Below are 19183 nucleotides of genomic sequence, written 5' to 3'. Positions count from 1 at the left end.
CACATCAAAGGCACGTCTTTGGGTACAAACATCAAGATTACACCCATTCATCCCAGCTTTATACACACAGCCAGACTTTTGTGGAAAATGCACTTACTAACTAGTAGTTATAGCTAGGTACTTGTGCTATACGCAAAACAATTCTTACCTTTTGAATCAGTACAAGAAGGTTGATAGAAAATGATTTAAACATGGAAGTTATATACTCAACAGATGAAATATGTTGTATGTAACCCCAAACTTGTCACACGTAGTGTCAGCACTTCTGAAGTGTCTTTGTACACGCACTCTACAAGCATAAGTGTCTTGTCTTTATTTAGTAAGTAGCTGGTTACATTCTTATCTCTATTGGTATGGTATTTTTTCTGGGTAAGATGACAATATATGTATAGTATCATATTCCATGACAGGATTATCATTACATTTGATAGACTAAGAAGAACTGTTTGTTGCTGACTTAAGTAAATGTATGACTGACATAAATGTACAGTCAGTGTAAATAGAATGTATGGAAGATTACATGGTGGAGAACTGTACATAATGGTATTGGTTGTGTTTTTCTAGTTTCTAAACACTGAAATCATGAAGACTTTTGTGGGAGCATTGGTAACGTCAGTCAGAATTACTTGTTGTCGCTTATCTGCTCTAGGTCTATTTTTATACATACTCGTACCTAGTAAAAAGTTACATGTACTAGCTATGAATACATGTACAGACTCTGTCTCAGTTATATGTTTGGAAAGATGTGAAATAAATGATTTTTTTTCCATATTGGTGTTTCAATGAAAAATTTCTTTGTTGTTCCCTCTATCAACGAATTTTATTGTTGTAAGATTTACATATGATGCTTGAATACCCAGGAGTCAAGGCAAATTATTCTATGACTTATTCTTCAACAAGAAAGAAATAGATGAATTGCTATCAGTCTTAATGTGTAACATAGGATTTTTATTGACCAAGATAAAATCTTTTAATCATTCTTATGTACTATAAGCAACACATTCAATTCTGTGTGAAGTACGACAATATACATTCTGGTGAAGAAAAACTACTGACCTAATTTTTTTTCTCTTTCATCATAGACCATATCATCTTTTCTAAAGCATGTTTTCCTAAGCCATAGCCATATTCTTATCATATCCATGCTATGGTACATATAGCAGTAAAATCTTGCAATCTTGAAAGTAATACAGACAGAATATGTATAGGAAACCTTGATAGCTAACATCACCAACCCTGCCCAGCAGTTTTATTCAATTTCAACAAAAATAGCTGGACACAAATACCACATGGTTATTAGCAGAAAGGTCATGCTTTATCAGGCTGAAAGGCTTTTACTTTTAAGTGGCCCAAAGCCATGGTTTAACTGGTTGGAAGGCAATGTTATGAACGACTGGAAGAGATACTTTGTTACAAAACTTCACTGGTCTCTAACTTATTTCAACCGTTGCTGTGGACTAATGATGACCTACAATTTGTGAAAACTACAAAGTTTCTTATTTTTCACATGAACCAATAAGTGCAGATAATGTGAGGACCACAAATATATAGTGTTTCTATCTCAATAAGGTTACTCAATGGGATAGAAATGTATAGATCCTGTTTAAGTGTTTGGATACTGAATAAAAAATGTGGTATCAATTTTGGTCTCTGTTTTGTTTGGCTAGGTTTAGTATAGATAAAGATGTAGGAAAATATAGTGTGCTCAATGGCATGTTTGACTTGAATCAGCAGTCATAAGACAAAATGGCAGCATTATCATAATGCCAGACAGGTAACATTGTTGGATTGTGTGAGGTGTACTGTTCTTTGGCACTACTCTCTCTGCTATATGAAATGAAGAAAGAAAGCATCTAAGTACAGTCATATACATATACATTAGTCTCTACTGCACATGTATTTCAAAAATATGGATCTTAAGTCAATGGCCTAGAATAACATATAAGCAACTAAACATTTATTAATCCATGACGTCACCAAAACATCAATTTCAAACAAAAAAATCAATCCAATTATGTCTCATAACATACAACAAGATATGAAGATTTTCTTAATCATAATCTACACATCATACCAAACACTTCGCATCTTTTGCACAACTTACTTTTTGTGTATATCCTTTCAAGGTATTCCATATGTCATAGGCCTGGATTATCGTTCAGGGTTTATGAGAAAATAGACTCCATATACAGTTTGTACATGCAATAAGTTCCCTTGCAGTTCCATATGATTTTGTTAGTTATAATCCTCTGACTACAAATGTATGACAGTTGTGTACAGAATGGGAAATATGATTTAAAGTGGAATAAATAAATCCCAGACAAAATGCTAAATTCCCATTCTGCCTTCTAGTGGGAAATTCCATTCATGAGGTGTGCTCACTTCGATATAAATATAATAGTGACCTAACTTTAGTTGTGTGATAACATCTACACAAATAAGCATAAAATCTACCCACTAGAATCCATACAAGAAATTCCATACAAGGAATTGCAGGTTAATACCGATGAATACTCCATCTTTCATCTACATTTTCAAATTCAATCCTTAATCAGATCAAACTGCACACAACTTTTTACTATTTCATTTTTAATCAGATGACATATATATCATCCAGTTAGTAGATTGTTACATGTACATCAGAGTACAGTGTCTTCTAAATACATCTTTACAATCATTGCAGAGCAAATGTTCTACAGCACAGAAGCATCAATGTGAGCCACTAATTACAGCAGTTATTGCAGACAAGGCCGCAACAATTGAATGCTGTTGGCATGATTAAGTGCCTGCTGATTTCTGTTGCAAGTCTGTCTCCAGGACCTGTCCTTCTGTACAGGGACAGAAATTTGTTGGGACAAAGAATTCACCCTGTTTGTCAAAAAAGTCTGTTTATGAAAGTGTATTTCATAAGATTAAAATGACAGGCTTAACAATGAAAATCAACAACATGGCCTCCCAAACAATGAGTGGGACGGAAAGAAAATTTAAAGCTCAAGACAGCTCTGGTCTCTTGGCATGTTGATCATTATTTTCAAATGGTTCTCCTTCATTTCCCTTAGATTTTATAAATCAGACTTTGGCAATATTAATTGAAGTTGCCTTGTCACAGCATGTTAATAAGAAAGAAACTAAAAGCATGCTTGTCTAATATTTACAACTGACATTTCCGGGGATTTTATTCATGATTTCTTTGCAGTCCTAATCTAATGAAGGGAGTACTTTCTCCTTCTCTTTTTGGTCAGTATATACATATTCATTTATGAATGTACACAATGTCAAGTAGAAACAATGTCTGTTAAACTAATGATTACTTAACAACATAAAAGCAAAATAAATCAAAAGCTGAAATTAACTATTCCTATTCCTACTATCTATTAATTTTATACAATCTATGGTAGATTCTACTTGCCCATCAGTAGTTACCAGTGTCTACCCTGTGCTTACCCCTCACACAAGTGGTTTAGTCTTCAATACCAAACTGCACAAAGTCAGACTGGACTATCAAACTACTGCCAAGGGAACAGAGGGATTACGAAAAAAAGTCATTTCATCGCACATCATTTCTTTCTCCAGTATCTCCATAACCCAAAGTGTAATGATAGTAAGGAAAAAAAGTGACTTAAAAGAGATGCTCACAAATCTTCATATCAAGAAAAGCTAAATCCGACTACACTGTATTAAATACAAATAGCAATATTTCCTCTATTTATCCATCTGCCCCTCCCCAAGTCCCCTCCAGGCGTTCAGCGATCATTACTTGGATATCTGCCCCTCTGCCTTCCTGCGCCGCTTGTTCAGAAGAGGGTTGCTGGATGCCGAGATCTCCTTGATCTTGATCTGGTCATAGTCCACCCTCATGGTGGCCAGAGCATTGGTCATCTCATCCTGCAGGGCCAGAGAATGGGAATTGGTCACTTTTGCTGCTAAAGGTAATGATAATTTATTTCTCTTTCTAGTTTGATCCAATATTATTTTATAGTTATGTACATCCACTTGTTCCATTTTGTCACAGAATTGGTGGAATTATATTGAGAAGTAGCTCGTCTATGATTCTTATTGATCAAGTACTCAAACAGAAACCCTCACAGCGAGATCTTACCTGTACATCTTGCCAATAGTCCTTCTCATCATCCAACACCTTTACTGTTGCAAGGGGTGTCTGGGGAACACTGTCAACTCCCTGGAAAATAGTTCACAATTTCAAAATTCAAGTCTTCCAGAGAACTATTTAGAATACTGGAACAAGACAGCTCTCATCTTCAAACAATAACTTACACTATGATACACATGTATAAACACTATTGTAAAATCTTTATATATCTTGATAGTTTTATTTGCATTCCCACACAATTTACCAAGTATTCTAAAGGTCACTATTCATGATATGTCATATTGCTGAAGACAACTAAGAAGGCATGTACTTACAGATACCCATGGATGTGCCATGAACTCTGTGATGGTTAGTCTCTCCTGGGGGTCTGTCTTCAGCAGCTGGTTGATCAGGTTCTTGGCTGTGGAAAAGAAGATGAAGTTCATGTCAAAACCAGTAGGAGGCAGGCATTTCTAATATCAAACTGCATAGCATGTAACTTGTAAGACTATACTGTGTGCTTCATATTCAAGCTGCCAGGGGGCAGGGTTAGGATTTCTAAGGACCCCGCCATCATGTGGTGTAAGGATAAACATAACAAGACTGGAATTACTGAAACCAAAAGAAGCTTAGAACTCTGAGCTCTTGATGCATGTTCCATAACACACGTGATCCCTCTAAACTTCCACTCATAACTACCATTTACTTCTCCATTTAGGGATTAAGGTTACTGCGACCTTGTCAGATACAGTTAGCTGCAGCACACAGAATATATACTGTGGGGGTGAGTATGTTTGAAAAATGTCCCTTGAGAGCACTGGAGCGAATCAGTTGGACTATCCATATCTCAGCATCAGCGATAACTAAGTAACTAAAGGGCTGAATGGAATGAATATTTCATAACTCTGCGGTTACATGGCTTACAGGTCTGGTCACTTGTGGCTCGTCATCTAGGCATAGTAGGATACATATTACATCTGGGGTAGTGAGGTTATGAAGGTTTGTTACTTGATGTTAGGCCCGGTTTATACTGGACAAAATCTATGCAAGTCAATACCTTTAAAAGGGCCATGCTGAATTGAGCTGTATGCCAACAGCCAGAACCATCCAGTTGGTGTGAAAACCCGATTTGGCTCATGTGAATAGATCTAACAATACAAAATCAATGTTCATTGGTCAAGTGCAGAATTTTGTGCCAAATCTGATATAGTCCCATGTTGAAAAACACCTTGTCTGCATGTTACGCTGTTTACATCTTTCCTTGCCCAGTTTATCATGGTTTCATTGATTCCAGCCAAGAGATAGTTAAATCAGTGAAACCGTTCTGACTGCGTTCTCGCAAAGAGCCATTTCCTGCAAACTCCAAGATAGCCAAATTGAGGTGTATTGATTATGGATACAAGAACATGGTTTCAATAGCAGATGTGAACGTAACCTTATTGATAGAAATCTAAATTGAATAGACTGATTTAAATTGATTCCCATAAATTTTGCTGAGTGCGACCAGGGCCTGAGGCTTTCAGAGATTGTTAAACATATTGTCTTACTGCTGGCCACCCCAATTGTTACTGACATTGTGTGTAGTACCTTAAATTCAACAATTAAAAGGATGCTAAAACACGCTTTTGGCTTAATTCCACCATCATCTAAATGGAGAAACAGAATTGTTGGTGTCATCACATGGACAACATACAAAGATGCTATCTTTTATCAGTAAACGATCTATCCAATCTGCTTCAAAAATTATGCTCTTGTCTGGACCAGACCACTAAGTGAATTCATACATTCAAGATCAGTAGACAAGAGGTCTAGCCAAGAACTGCAGGAAATTGGATACACTGAGAGTCTCCGAGAGAGATTGTGTCCATAGAGATGTTTGTGAAAATAAGTGGGCACAGACAGTGGAATATGGAACAGTATAGATTATGGTGATAGTTATCATCATCAGTAAGTGAGCTACAAGGGAAAATTTCCAAAGATTGTTAGGATAAGATTTGAACTAGAAATGGAAGTCAGAACGGAAAGCATTACTACACACCTAGCTCTGATACCGCACTCCACTCAGGATTGGGGAACTCGTACTGGCCGTTTCTTATCCTCTTCTTCATCCCAGGGGAGATGGCAAGACCATGGTTACTGTAGAAGGGTGGGAACCCACACAGCCTACAGGAGAGCATGCAGGGCAACATGTCAGCAACCATGGTCAAGGACAAGAGGTACACTCTACAACTTTCCAAAAATTTGTCTGCTATAACCTGCAAGCATTTGTAAAGTGCCATCTTTCCACTTGACATAAGGTACATGTAGGTCTAATGGCACTATGACATCTGGATCAGAAGTGCTGATTCACTAGCCTGAGTACCATCCTTACCACGCTTGCCAACCACCGTTAACGAGTGAAAGTATTGAGCCAGCAGTCACTATGGAGGATGGTACTCAGACAACTGATTTACAAGGACCTTGAAGTATTTCCTTCCTTTTTAAAAATTAGAGAGTCTATCAACTTTCCCAGATTCCATGTTTGCTCCCATAATAGGTTTCCTGACCTACTTTAATTTCTTTTCCCAATAATTGGTCTGAACTGACGTCAGAGAGCTAATGTGATGTATCTGACCACGTCAAACTATAATGAATGCTCTCTTAGTGAGGCTTGGAAAGAATTTACCAAGTACCAAAACTAATTGGGACATTAACAGTGAAGCAAACCTTCAAGTGGAAAGTGAACATTGACTAATGCAAGCCTGCTAATGCAATGTCTGTTTTTCCTACTGTTTTATAACTCAAATCACAAAATACTACAAAAATGATGTTGGTGCATGTGAATTTTGATTAAGATATTGTGAATTGCAAGCACACTTAAAAGTGCCAAAGGCAAAATTTTCATTTGGTATAATATTTTAATTGAGACACTCCTAGAGTGTTTTACTCAACCATAAAATTCCATTTCACACCATATTACTGGCTCATGACACAGTACATATCCCAGGCCATGAATAATTTTATACCATGTCAAATTGTGTACAAGTGTAACGGCAATTTCCAATTTCCTGTTATACTTCCCTGTTGGTATTGGTTCTCTAGGCTGACTTACAAAACCTGCCAACACCTCAACATGCAAACAAGTGAAAAGAGTATCATTAACAATTAACATTCTTGTGAGATTGAGTCATTCTCAGGGTACAATAACAAGTCTTAGAGAATATCTGCAGACTTACAGTATGTACATAATGACTCCCAGGGACCACATGTCACAGGACTTGTCATACTTTTCTGGACCTAGAACTTCAGGAGCTGGAAAAAAATAAACACAAAATCAGACACCGAAATATTGCCAATCTCATCAAAATGATGAACCAGTGTAAATATACAATGTGACCAGAATACCCTTTCATTCTCTTATCCACCATTATCTTTTGTGTTACTTTTCTTACACAACAAAATACAGATATTACAACATAGCCAACATTCTTTTGGTAACAAGGTACAAACATCAGTTTGAGATCTTCAACTGCATTCATTTTTTCATGCAAGAGGTTTACAAAGGAAGAAAGGACAAAGTAACAAACAAGGGGTAAAATAACACTTAATGATGGGGTAGGATACCACAACAGGTATCATGGCAATTAGGGCCATGAAAGAAGTGCATCGGCAAGAAATAAATCTACAGAAATGAAGTGGCTAGAAGATCTAACAATTCACAACTACCTCTTATAGAGATAAGAAAAATTGTATAGAAGTGAAGCAGTCTCTAGGACTGATCTACTCAAAAGGATGCAAGAAGCTAATGGCCTAAACAAGATATGAAAATGTCCTTTCTATAGATTTAGATTTATTTCTTTGCAAATTCATGCCCGAAGGCTAATTGCAAGGGTACAGACAGTAAAAAGTAACAAGTGTCTATAAGGATGCAGGGAATGTAGAAGAAAGGACCTCTGCAGCACTCACCTACGTAGTACGGTGTGTAACATGGTGTGGCTAGAGAGTTGGTCTCCCTTGTCTCCTTGGCAAAGCCAAAGTCTGTAAGTTTGAGAACTGCATTTGGCTGTTTCATTGTGTATAACAGATTCTCGGGCTGGAAAAGGAAAGTCATAAATTTAAAACATAATAATGAAGCTCAAAGCTTTTTGGCACAAAGTTCTTGTCACTTCACCCACAGCATATATTCTGTATCATTCAGCATCATGATCTATTCTCTCTAAAAATACACAAATCAACCACTTAGAAAGTACAAATGATCTGTCTACAATTGGCTCCTTAAAAGAGCTGCATGTACTGAAGAAATAATATATTTTACATGGGTGATGTAAGTGAAGACTAGCTTGTTTCCATTAAGCATATAAATTTCAAAATAAACACCGAACACACCAATGTGAAATGTGGAATACCAGATGTAGTGCCTAATGGCAAGTTTCCTTGCTGATTCGGTACTAGCACAAGGGTCCTAGCCCTTCCTTAACTCGCTCAAGGCAAATTTAACGTCCCCATTTAAACGTCCCCTCCAAAAGATGGGTGCAGGCCAAGCAAGATGCCCTTTCCAGAATTGAGCTGGGGTCTCCAAGTCACCAACTACAACATGTAATTGGACCCGGGAGCTCAAATGTGAAGCCCCTACCACTTGTCAGCAAGTAAATACCTAACAACAACAATGTTGTTTTTTGCAGGGGTAGGGAGGATACTAGTATGCGGTTGTGAAAATAGCCTTCTCTTAATTGAGAAGTAACCTCCCTAAAACTACCTGTTTCCAGTACAGTACTGCTAATCCTGGGAATATACCAATGATACTGCAATTCAGTTGTATTTACATTATAATTCTGCTTCTGCTACTGGATGTAACGATTAAATCTAATTGAACAATTGAATAAATTGAATAACGGTATTTTCCTCACCTTGATGTCCCTGTGCGCCATGTTCATGGCATGCAGATGCTGGATTGCTTTCCCAATGTCCCTCATGACACCTGCAGCCTCTGCCAACACATACAAACACAACATCACCTTCAGACTACACATCCCTCATTCCCACATGTCTGGTACATATTCAGACAACTGAGGCTGGAAAAATTTAAACTATCTCCCAAAGGAAAGCCCACCACTGCCCCCCCCCAAATAAAAGTACCCCCCCCCCCCCCCGATAATTAGCAAATTCACACAAGAACAGTGCACATGCTACTTCTGTCCAAGTGAAAGAAGATGATAAACAGGTAGGTTCTTTTTTCATCAATGCCATACCAGAAAAGTATATAAAAATCAACATAAAAACTGTAGATATCTTGCTTGAATTATGATGTTATTCTCCAAGTTGGAAAAGATATAAAATAGCATCCCTATTTCATGTGTGATTAAGCCACACCTCTGTTGGTTCTTTGATTTTTTGCAGAAAATTAGAGCAAAAAAAACATCTGGAGTGAAGATAAGGGATTATAATTACAAAGTGTGTAAATTCCGTCCAAAATAGATAAACATTTTAGTCCAAGACAATAACTTACCAGGCAGAAAAATAAACGTACCGGTACGTTTGTTTGGGAGTAGCAAAAAGTGATACTTTTGAGAGATGCCAAAGTGAACAACTTAGCAGACAATCTGGAAGTGCTCACATGTTCAGGTGCCAACTGTTCATGTTTGCCTTAACATTCTGACAAAATGCTGAATGTAACTGCAGGTTAACAATCAGGGGTTATGGATTTGCAACGATCCAGAAATTTCCAGTTGAGCAAACAGATGGTGCATGGAGGACCTGAAATCGCTGACCAATGTCTCCTGTCCATCCCAGAAGACTCAGACATTCACATATTTTGTTTGAAACATACTTTTGTGCACGTAGTCACACCTAAGACTTTTGCAATTTTGGAAGGTATAAGTATCCTAAAACCCAAGTATTGCAGCCTGACGCATGTAGAAAAGTCAGATGTTGAGAGTTAATACTTTGGGACTCCCTGGGGGATGAACGAGAAGGTGAAAGGTGTATAGCATAATCTCAGGTCTCTTTTTGTAAACCTAACATCTCAGACTTTGATCTTGATCTCTGTTATACAGGAGCCTTTATCATATATGCGTAGGTCGTAGTTGATACCAACTGTCAGACACGGAGAAGTGCATGTCGTGATAGATGCATTAACCCCACTTCATACAATTCTATGCAGGGCGAAAATAAAGAGAAAGCTAAAGCTACATCCCAGAGTAGAAGCAAAACCAACTTCAAAGCGATATGAAGCCTAGAGGCCAAAGCCACAGAAGTTACACTTACTAAATAATCATAGACCAATACCAGACTATCTAAGAAGCAAGAGATTGCTATAGCTTAGATGATGTCTGTAACACACAAGGGGTAAAATAACACTTGATGATGGGGTAGGATACCACAACAGGTACTTTATGGCATCAGAGCAATTACGGCCATGAGAGAAGTGCGTCAGCAAGAAATTTCCTACAGAAAGGAAAGGGGCTGAATGATTATCTAACAATTCACAACTGTTAATGTACCTCTTATCGAGATGAGAATAATTGTGTAGAACTAGAAGTGAAGCAGTTTCCGGGACTGGACTACTCAAAAGGATGCATGAAGCTAATGGCCTAAAAATACGGGGGTAGTTTATGGAAAATGTCCCTCTTATAAGGATGCAGGGAGCGTCAAATCTGTTGATCACGACTACGAGCATCCATTACAGAGGGGCAGCTCCTAACACTTAGCAGAAGGTCAACAGATTCTCTGGCACCTCTAAAGCCGCCGTCACACAGTAGAGGAGCTAGCGCTACCGCCTGATTTGTTAATTGCAAGAGGGTCGCTGAATTTAAAAATTGCTACAGACTTGAGTTTTTTTACATCTTTTTACCTAAAAACCTACCTAAAAATCTACCCTATCACATCAGATGGGGCTTGGACCTGCAAATATTGGCCTGTAAAAATCATGCAACGATCAACAGAACCCTGACTGTACTACTGCCAAAAATATCATTTACAGCTTGCAGACTCGTCAGACTTTCCTAAAATACAACTGGGCTTTAAAGCAGGTTCACTTGTAATAGACAAAAATTTGTAGTATAGCTGTCGAGTATGACAGGAAAACAACAGTAATTTACCAAACATGCATACAAATCATCAAATATCTGCAGCAGTATCTGTTGATGCATGGAGCTGTACCAGTAGTAATGCATACAAAGTAAAATGAAAATCTCATCAAACAGACATGGTACTATTGTTACTCACCTCTCTCAGTGAAGGCCTGGTCTGCTCTCTCTTGGATACGTGTGAATAACTCTCCACCTTCCATACTGTATGGAGGATAGAAATCTGTTTCAAACATCACAACCACAGGTAGAACTAGAATCATCTGGCAAAATATGAAGCAGTTATAATAAACTTGCTGATAGTTTTTGTCAAAACACCTATAAACAATTACATATGACTACATAAAAAAGACTCATAGCTATGTTTGGTTGCTAACTTGCTACAGACAGTAGACACCAAGAAGCATCCAACATCAATGAAAGCCTGCTTGTCTTGGTCAACCCTGAGGCCCCCTCCAGATGGCACAGCACATTGTGGCATCTTGCATCAGAGTCCGAAGTACACGATTTTGCAGAAAGACTTTGATGCACTCAAATTATGCTAGTTGCTACTATGCATAAGATGAGTCCTGACAAACTGATCAGTTAGGCTTTTAAGTTTATGGACTGAAGTACCAACCCCAATTAGAGTCCTTGCTCGAATGCAACAATTATCCCAGACTCTGATACAAGTGTTACAATGAGCTGTGCCGTTTGGAATGTGCCTCTGCCAGTCTCTTGTCAGAGGGGTAAGTAAGGTTTGCCAGGAAAGTTGGCTGTCCAAATACGGAACTAGAGTGAGTTCTCCACCAATCAGTGTGAATCATGATTCCATGCAACGAAGCAAGATGTGTGCAATGCAGTTCCCAAAGGCTTTAGATGTCATAATGTTCTGCCAGATGGCTACACTGTTTATATTATGGTTCATGGAGGCAGCAGAGCAGAGGGTAGTGCCAAGTGTAACAACCAAGAACGGTCAAAGTTCAAGACAAATTTACACACATAAAATTTCTCTCTTTTTCACCTTTCTGGCTCTTAATATCTGATAAACAAGAAAGATTTGGAGACAAACCTACTGCTTGAAGAAAATTTAACATTACTGTATCATTCTTCATTATTGCCAACAGGATAAAGAACTTGTATCACTGGCATATCATCCATATTGAACTGCTAAAAACACCCACCTAACACCAAAGAATGACAACATGGGATTCTGAGCCATATAGACCACATCCAGATTGTGATATCTTGATATACATTGTTAAGTGTACAGTAGAACAGAACACAGGCACTTACCATTCCATGAGGACCATGAGACAGTTGTGCCCATGGTACCTGTTCTCATACACATCTACTATCCTCACAATGTGCGGACAGTTGGAAGCTCGGAACTGTAGCTCCACCTCCCTCCTGGCTTTAGGACTGTCTCTTAGAACCTAAAAAACACAAAATACAAAGAGGTAAGTCATATTAGAAAATTTCATTTTAAAAAATGATGTGAGGACAAAAATATTTAACCTTGCAACAGAAATGCTGAAAAAAACTCAATTAAATATCACTTTTCAGTGAGAAGTTTAAATGATTTGCACAGTATTACATACTAGTAGTACATACGGAATATGGAATTACAACAAATGCCTGCTATTTCTGAAATGTCTTACGTGTATGCGACAATTCATATTAAATGCAAAAACTACCACGTAAACAAAATGGCTTTATATTTCCCATGAAGTCTGGCTAACCAGAAAAAGTCAAAGGGCAGGCTGGAAATTTGATCGTGGTCTCCCTAAACAGGTTGTCATCGATTCAGGGTTCCAAAATGGCTTTCCAAATAAAACCCAAACACCATGCAATCAATACCAGACAATCTCCCTATCTGTGGACATGGAGGTATTGGAGGAATCTATGACTAATACAAATACTATAGACATGCTTGCCTCAATGAAAATAGCACATTTAATTTCTAGTATAAATACAAACTTTTCAATCTATACTGCTCAGAAGACTATTTAGCATATAACAAGTTAAAGCAAATACTGGTGGTATATTCTGATTCAAGTCCATGTACAACAAAGACACATTAGAATGTCCAATAAAAATGCATAGCAAGATGCCCAAAACAAGCTGGAGCCAAACCTCTGATTTGAGAGTACCATTTTGATTTTGAAATCAAATTCACAGCTTAGCACACTACATAGTCATTGTACTGGTATTCTTTCCTTTTGGCTGACATTTATCATTCTGAGCAGGAAATATGAAATATACCATCTGGCAGCCAGGAAACTGGATGCGGATGACTTATTTCATATTTCCTCTTCAAATTGTTTCTGACAAGAATCTATAACATGGAGGTGGCTTATTGTTCTCCTCCTTTACTCATTATTTCGTACCACAATCCTTCGCATCAATTCATGAAAGCTAGCCTTTATTTCTCATTGAATTTATTTAGAGACTATACTTAGAAACCTTGAGGAGATCTGGTTGGATTGAGCCAAATCCAGCTAGATCCACCATCACACCCACATACACATTAAGGCGATATTCAATTTAATACCTCCTGATCCTCAATTTCACCTAGAAGGCTATTCAACATCCTTGATTTCACTGTGTAAATGTATGGTATATGTTGCCCTTGGAGTAAGGATCAGTGATCCCAGTACGTCTTATGGCACAAATGTCTAGGTTTCAAAAGTCACGGGTGTCTGAAAATTGGGTATATTGCCCATACAATTATGGCCAGTTTTAGGCATGTTGTAAAACAAATACACACACTAGACAAATGTAACTCTCGAGTAAAAAATCAGGTGACATGGCGCAAAGTGCGAGACAATAGGATTTAAAACCATGAAATAATCCAACTCACACCGGATAGCCCGGTGGGTGTATTGAAGGGCAACGTGAAATGACTTTCCAGTAAAATCCTATAGTAAAACTGCTATATTACTGAAACTTGAAACTTAAAAGTTGGCCACGTACAACTGTGTATATTTGAATGACCCCTATTACCACCATACTGAATTCTGACATGACCTGTCAGACATATTGGCTAAAACTGATGCCATGGTCACAGCAAGGACATGACTGAATTATTACCTGGCCCAATAATGCCAAAGCACCTCCATTCAGAAACTGGGAGATCATCATTCACCCTGACCCACTCTTGCAGGGTCCTCACAAGGCTATCAAACTAATTTCATCACAATGGAAGATGACTGATTATGAGTCAAATGGATATCAGCATTACCCCCATTTTCTGATTAGCTGCTAGATATGATTGATATAAAGGTCACATGCAATGAAGAGACAAGAAACTCTCTCTCCATGTAGATCGACAAGTTCCTGAAATCATTTTTAAGAAATTAAACCTTTGGCTTTACATCAGGAACTCAATAATCATTGTAAAAATTTGTTGCTTACTGATGGCACCTTACAAAATAGCTCGGAAGTTATGGACAAAAGTTGGACCAAAATACGATAAACTGAAATCATCCTATTTTACAACACCAATCTTAAAACACATCCTATTCAATTCTGAATAAAAAATTATGGTTTTCACTATATGCTGAGCTGTACTTCCGCTGGATTACGGAGAACCACGTACAATTTTTGTGACTCTTAGATTCTCAGTAAGGTCAGAATCATAATTTCAATCAAAGTTAAACAAGTTACTTCCGGTGTTTTAACTCCATGGACTCAGTCCTTCCAAATGTACTCCCTGTTGATATTTCATCTTGTTCAAAGGGATTTACTGCAAAGGCCTAATGATAAAAATGTACAATCAACATGAACTTGCGGGTTTCTCCAATTTGGATGCAGGCTGTGTTTCAAGGACATACAACATGGTGTGTGCTTTGATCTTTGCCGACAAAGGTTGTTTGAACTTCTTACCATGCCAACCATCAGGATGAACAGGTGGTTTTTCATAACCTCATCCACTGTGTGCAATTGCATCAAATTTCTTATCAAGTAACTGCAGAAACATAACCTTTGCCATCACATCAGGGGATTGTATAGTTCCAAATCTTCCCTAGAATGGTTTCTGCACAGGAAGGTTGGGCATATACAGTTACTAGTACATGGCTGACATCAATGTGCAGGACCCATAAAAACCACTGGTTGAACATGGAACAAAACATTTCTGTTTGTCACACCACAGGTTGACTGTATTGTGTGTGTTACTTTGCAAGGTGACTTCCTGTTGACAGAGGTATCACTATCACTTTCCCAGACTGGGGGTTTATTTCCATCCTGTCTGACGTCCCCATATCCTGTTTTAGTTCAAGGGTAAGGGTGCAAAAATAAAAAGTTAACAAAGCTCTGACGCAAGTTGGCAGACATTTAATAATTATAGACAGACTTGGAATGTGCTTCCAAAGATGTCATCTCAGCAGGAGCCAAAATACTCGCTGTGTATTTAGATAGTTAAATGTACAAGGCTTTTTACTTGCCTTATCCATGTATTATATGAATGAAGACCTTTATTGTACACACATACCCACTGAGTTCAGTACAGGTCGCAACAAAAGATACAACATGATATAGATGATACAATGAATCTACACTACTCAAGGCTTGTATTCTACTGTGTACATTCGGCTTCTTCTCGTTTCTTTGTGATATTGAAAATGTAAGAACAGATATGCTTAATAAGTACAGGTTTGTCTAGACTCATAAGGAATATAAATTTGTCTATATTACTTAGTTGTATGAAGTGGGGTACATGGATTCTATTAATTTGTAGAGTTATAGACTATAGGGAATAAAGACAGGCTGTTCTGGAAGTCAAACTTTACTTGTTGCACCTCATATATATATCTAGGATGATTAATGATGATGATGTAGACTACAGATAAAACATTCACACCAAACCACAAGCAATAGTTTACTTTATGACATTGGCATGTAGCCAGGCCCTGTCACAACAACCTGGGATAAGGTTGCAGCTAACCAGAATTTCTAGGTAACTTCTAGGATGGTAATGTCAAGGGTCACTCCACCAAGATAAAGACTAGGGCAACAACAAGAGCTTCAAACAATTAACTTTGATCACATGTTGCACACAGGCAAGTGCTAATATCTGTCTCAAGAAGCCTGCAACATGTGGCTATGAAGCCTAATGAAGCCAAACTACCAAAGTTAAACATATTGAATTCTCTTGTACATAAGACTTCAATAGACAATACTGAATAGCTACAAACCTAGACCAAATACCAGTTAGAAGAAAGGTCGCTACGGTGAGGTCATGCATCATTAGTAGTTTTAGGGAAGTTTGAAATTTGATAACACAGAAAACACCCATATATTTTACTTCCTCAAACCATCACGTTTTACAAACACAGGATTGTAAACTTTCTCAGCTCTTGCATTTTCTGTAATGGGGGTCATAAGGATATCTAGCCTTTTCAATAAAACTCCTGCATTGTGTGTAAATGAAAAATTATCAGAGCACAGTATGAAGTAAAAGTAATTATGAAATTCTTAGCAGTTCATATGATCTGTTGTTAGTGCTTGGGTGGGAGGTTGATAAAACATTCTTAACAATGAATTAATTCTCACAGGAGGTTGATCCTGATATGGCCAGTCAAACACTGAACACTAATTTGCATGATAATATTCATAGATCCTTCATTAAAAAAATTTAGTTCAACACAATGTGTGATGGACCATAGTCACCATACCAACCAGTTCTTCATGCAGCATACCAACTATTGGTACATGCACACTGTAACTGTAAGATACTGGTGTATTACATAGCCTGGAGTCCAGCCTTGTTAGCTTTGTTCCGCTCCCGAAGGTTGCTTGTTGGCGAGTAGCAACCTTCGGGCTGGACTCCAGGCTAGTGTTACACAATATTAAGAAGTTATGCAATGCTCAACTTCAGGATAAGCCTAATAAAACTAACCGTGATGTGCTTTTCTAATGGAAATTACAAACATTTGTGCCATCATGGTACATAACTACTTGTTTTGTAACACGGGTAAAGGTAAACATGGTATGTGGAAATTGGAATGTAACACCTCCTTGGTTGCTACATGTATAATGCAGAATAAAAGCAAAGGTTGTTTTAGTCACAGTGGGTGGAAATGTTGCCTCCTTTAGTGTTCACAAATGCCACAACATTAGGTAGATATTACTGTTTTCAATACACTCATCATTGCCTTTGATGTTAGCAGTTAAGAAGAACCTAAAGAATATGAATATTCACCTTTGAAGACAGCCAGTCGGTACCCAAAGAGAAATGAAGAGTAAAGAATTCTTACGACAGTTACGAGTCTCTGATTATCCTTTCATCATCAACCTTTCATCTCATATTTTGACGTTACAAGTAATACTCACAGTTAACATTGTGTATTATATCTAATACATCAATTACCAAAATACATGAATGTAGTGTAACAGTGGGGTTCAAGCACTGCCAAATAGAACACACCAACAGCTATGAGCTTTTGGCGTTGTGGAATTGTGATCCGGCTGCCCAGGTTCAATCTCAATCTGGTTGTTACAGTAGCTATATGTTTTCTTCCTGATTTTATGTTAAGTTCTGGGGTGTTATTTGTTGAGTTCTAAATTCGTGCAAGGACATCATATAATGACCTTGATTGGTGTAATCAAGGTGTTACTGTGCATTTCTTACTGTGCACGAGAAAATGTTGGAATTCTACAGAATATTGGATCATCTGTGTATGAGTATGATGTAACATGGCTACACAACAAACAAAGGGTCACCCCATGCTTCCCTTAGTCATCACTGGTCGGCTGAACATTCTCCCACCTTTGTGTGAGGCAACATCACAAACATGTCCTCAGTTGTTCCGGGTCCCCTGTCTGCCCCCCTCCCCCATCACAGCTCCGAAAGGAGAACATACATACAACGTAGAATCTTATCTACTCGCTCAAATATAAACCGGAGGATGTGGAACCAGACAAAACTGACCTTGAGAGCGAACTTCTCTCCCGACTGTTTGGAGAACACCTCCAGCACTTTCCCGTTGATGCCGAGCCCCAGCACCACCGCTGAGACTTGGTAGTCCTCGGTGATCGGGTTCTTCTTGGGCTCAAACTGTAGGTTTTTACCTTGTCCCTGCCCCATCATTTTTGCAGGAAATCTCCACTTTTTTAGCTTGGTTTCGTCGTCGACTGTTGTGTCTGGGTGATGACTAGATTCACGCTCGCGCACAATGCCGGGTATCACGAGGCTGACCGTACGTCCGTGTTTTCTGTAGTATCGCTGAAAATGGCTGGGTGACGGAGGCTTGAGTCATCACTTCATGTAAGGTCACCTGACAGGGGGGGCGTGCTTCCTTATATGGGCATGCTAGTAGTACACGTAGCACCTACAACGTAATTTCATGAGGCAGTTAATGCCCTTATTTTGGGCCGTAAAGTTGACCAAAAATTAGTGTTTCTCGTGAGTTTGGGTCAAGCAGTATTTCATACAATGTGCTTCAACATATATGTTATTCTGATGGACTGTGAGGATGGCATTGAACTAAAATATAGCTTCATGAGTTCACTTCCGGTTTTGAGCAAGCCTGGCTGGAACCGCCCCCAGCTGGTCTGGTGTACGTAATGACCGGGATTTACCCTTGTCACCAATCATGTCACTGGTGCTGAAAATAAGATGATTTCATCATTGCTACGCAATCGTGTCCAGGGATGCAAGAAATGTCTGACTAAATTAGAAAGGCTGCGTTTGTGACTAATTTTAGCAACAATTAAATCACGACAACAATGCCATGGGCGGGATCTGAGGTCAAGGCTAACATTGATGGATTGATGGTATCAATAAGAACGGTCTGTGAGATTTCCGTTTCGCTGATCATTTGTTTCAAAAAATAGTTTGTTTCTTACATTCAAATGATAACATATCGCTGGAGAGATTCACCAGTCACGTACTAAATACAGACTTTTTTTACAGTCTAGTGGTAGAATATTCTCAATCAGACATATCAGTGACACTTTGCAAGGCATCCGTGAACAAGATGGTGATATTAAAATGAATGTGTAGACATTGAAAATTTGGAGCCATGTTTTTATGCCTTTCAAGGTA

At 38.3% G+C, this 19183-nt stretch overlaps 1 protein-coding gene across 1 annotated transcript; it reads right to left on the bottom strand.

Annotated features, from left to right (window-relative positions):
- Positions 1–1882: 1882 nt before the first annotated feature.
- On the bottom strand, positions 1883–18405 carry LOC118416909 (MAP kinase-activated protein kinase 2-like). Its single transcript, XM_035822195.1, has 10 exons — positions 18068–18405; positions 12430–12569; positions 11294–11358; positions 8977–9056; positions 8036–8162; positions 7306–7381; positions 6129–6253; positions 4426–4511; positions 4100–4180; positions 1883–3885 (listed from the first exon to the last, which is right to left on the bottom strand). The coding sequence occupies exons 1-10, from the start codon at positions 18224–18226 to the stop codon at positions 3754–3756; spliced, it is 1071 nt and encodes a 356-aa protein (XP_035678088.1). The 5' UTR covers positions 18227–18405; the 3' UTR covers positions 1883–3753.
- Between the last annotated feature and the right edge of the window lie 778 nt (positions 18406–19183).

The sequence above is a fragment of the Branchiostoma floridae genome, chromosome 5 (assembly GCF_000003815.2).
Source record: "Branchiostoma floridae strain S238N-H82 chromosome 5, Bfl_VNyyK, whole genome shotgun sequence".
NCBI lineage: Eukaryota > Metazoa > Chordata > Leptocardii > Amphioxiformes > Branchiostomatidae > Branchiostoma > Branchiostoma floridae.
The sequence above is the reverse complement of the archived record's forward strand: the minus strand, read 5'-3'. Positions and strand labels throughout refer to the sequence as shown.

Bases quoted from the DNA above. Each gene is read 5' to 3' on its own strand.
- LOC118416909 (XM_035822195.1), bottom strand. From the start codon at position 18,226: ATGATGGGGCAGGGACAAGGTAAAAACCTACAGTTTGAGCCCAAGAAG. The intron at 4,512-6,128 runs GTGTGTAGTAAT...TCTTTTCCACAG, and splicing joins GAGTGCGGTATCAGAGCTAG to CCAAGAACCTGATCAACCAG. The intron at 3,886-4,099 runs GTAAGATCTCGC...CTGGCCCTGCAG, and splicing joins ACTATTGGCAAGATGTACAG to GATGAGATGACCAATGCTCT.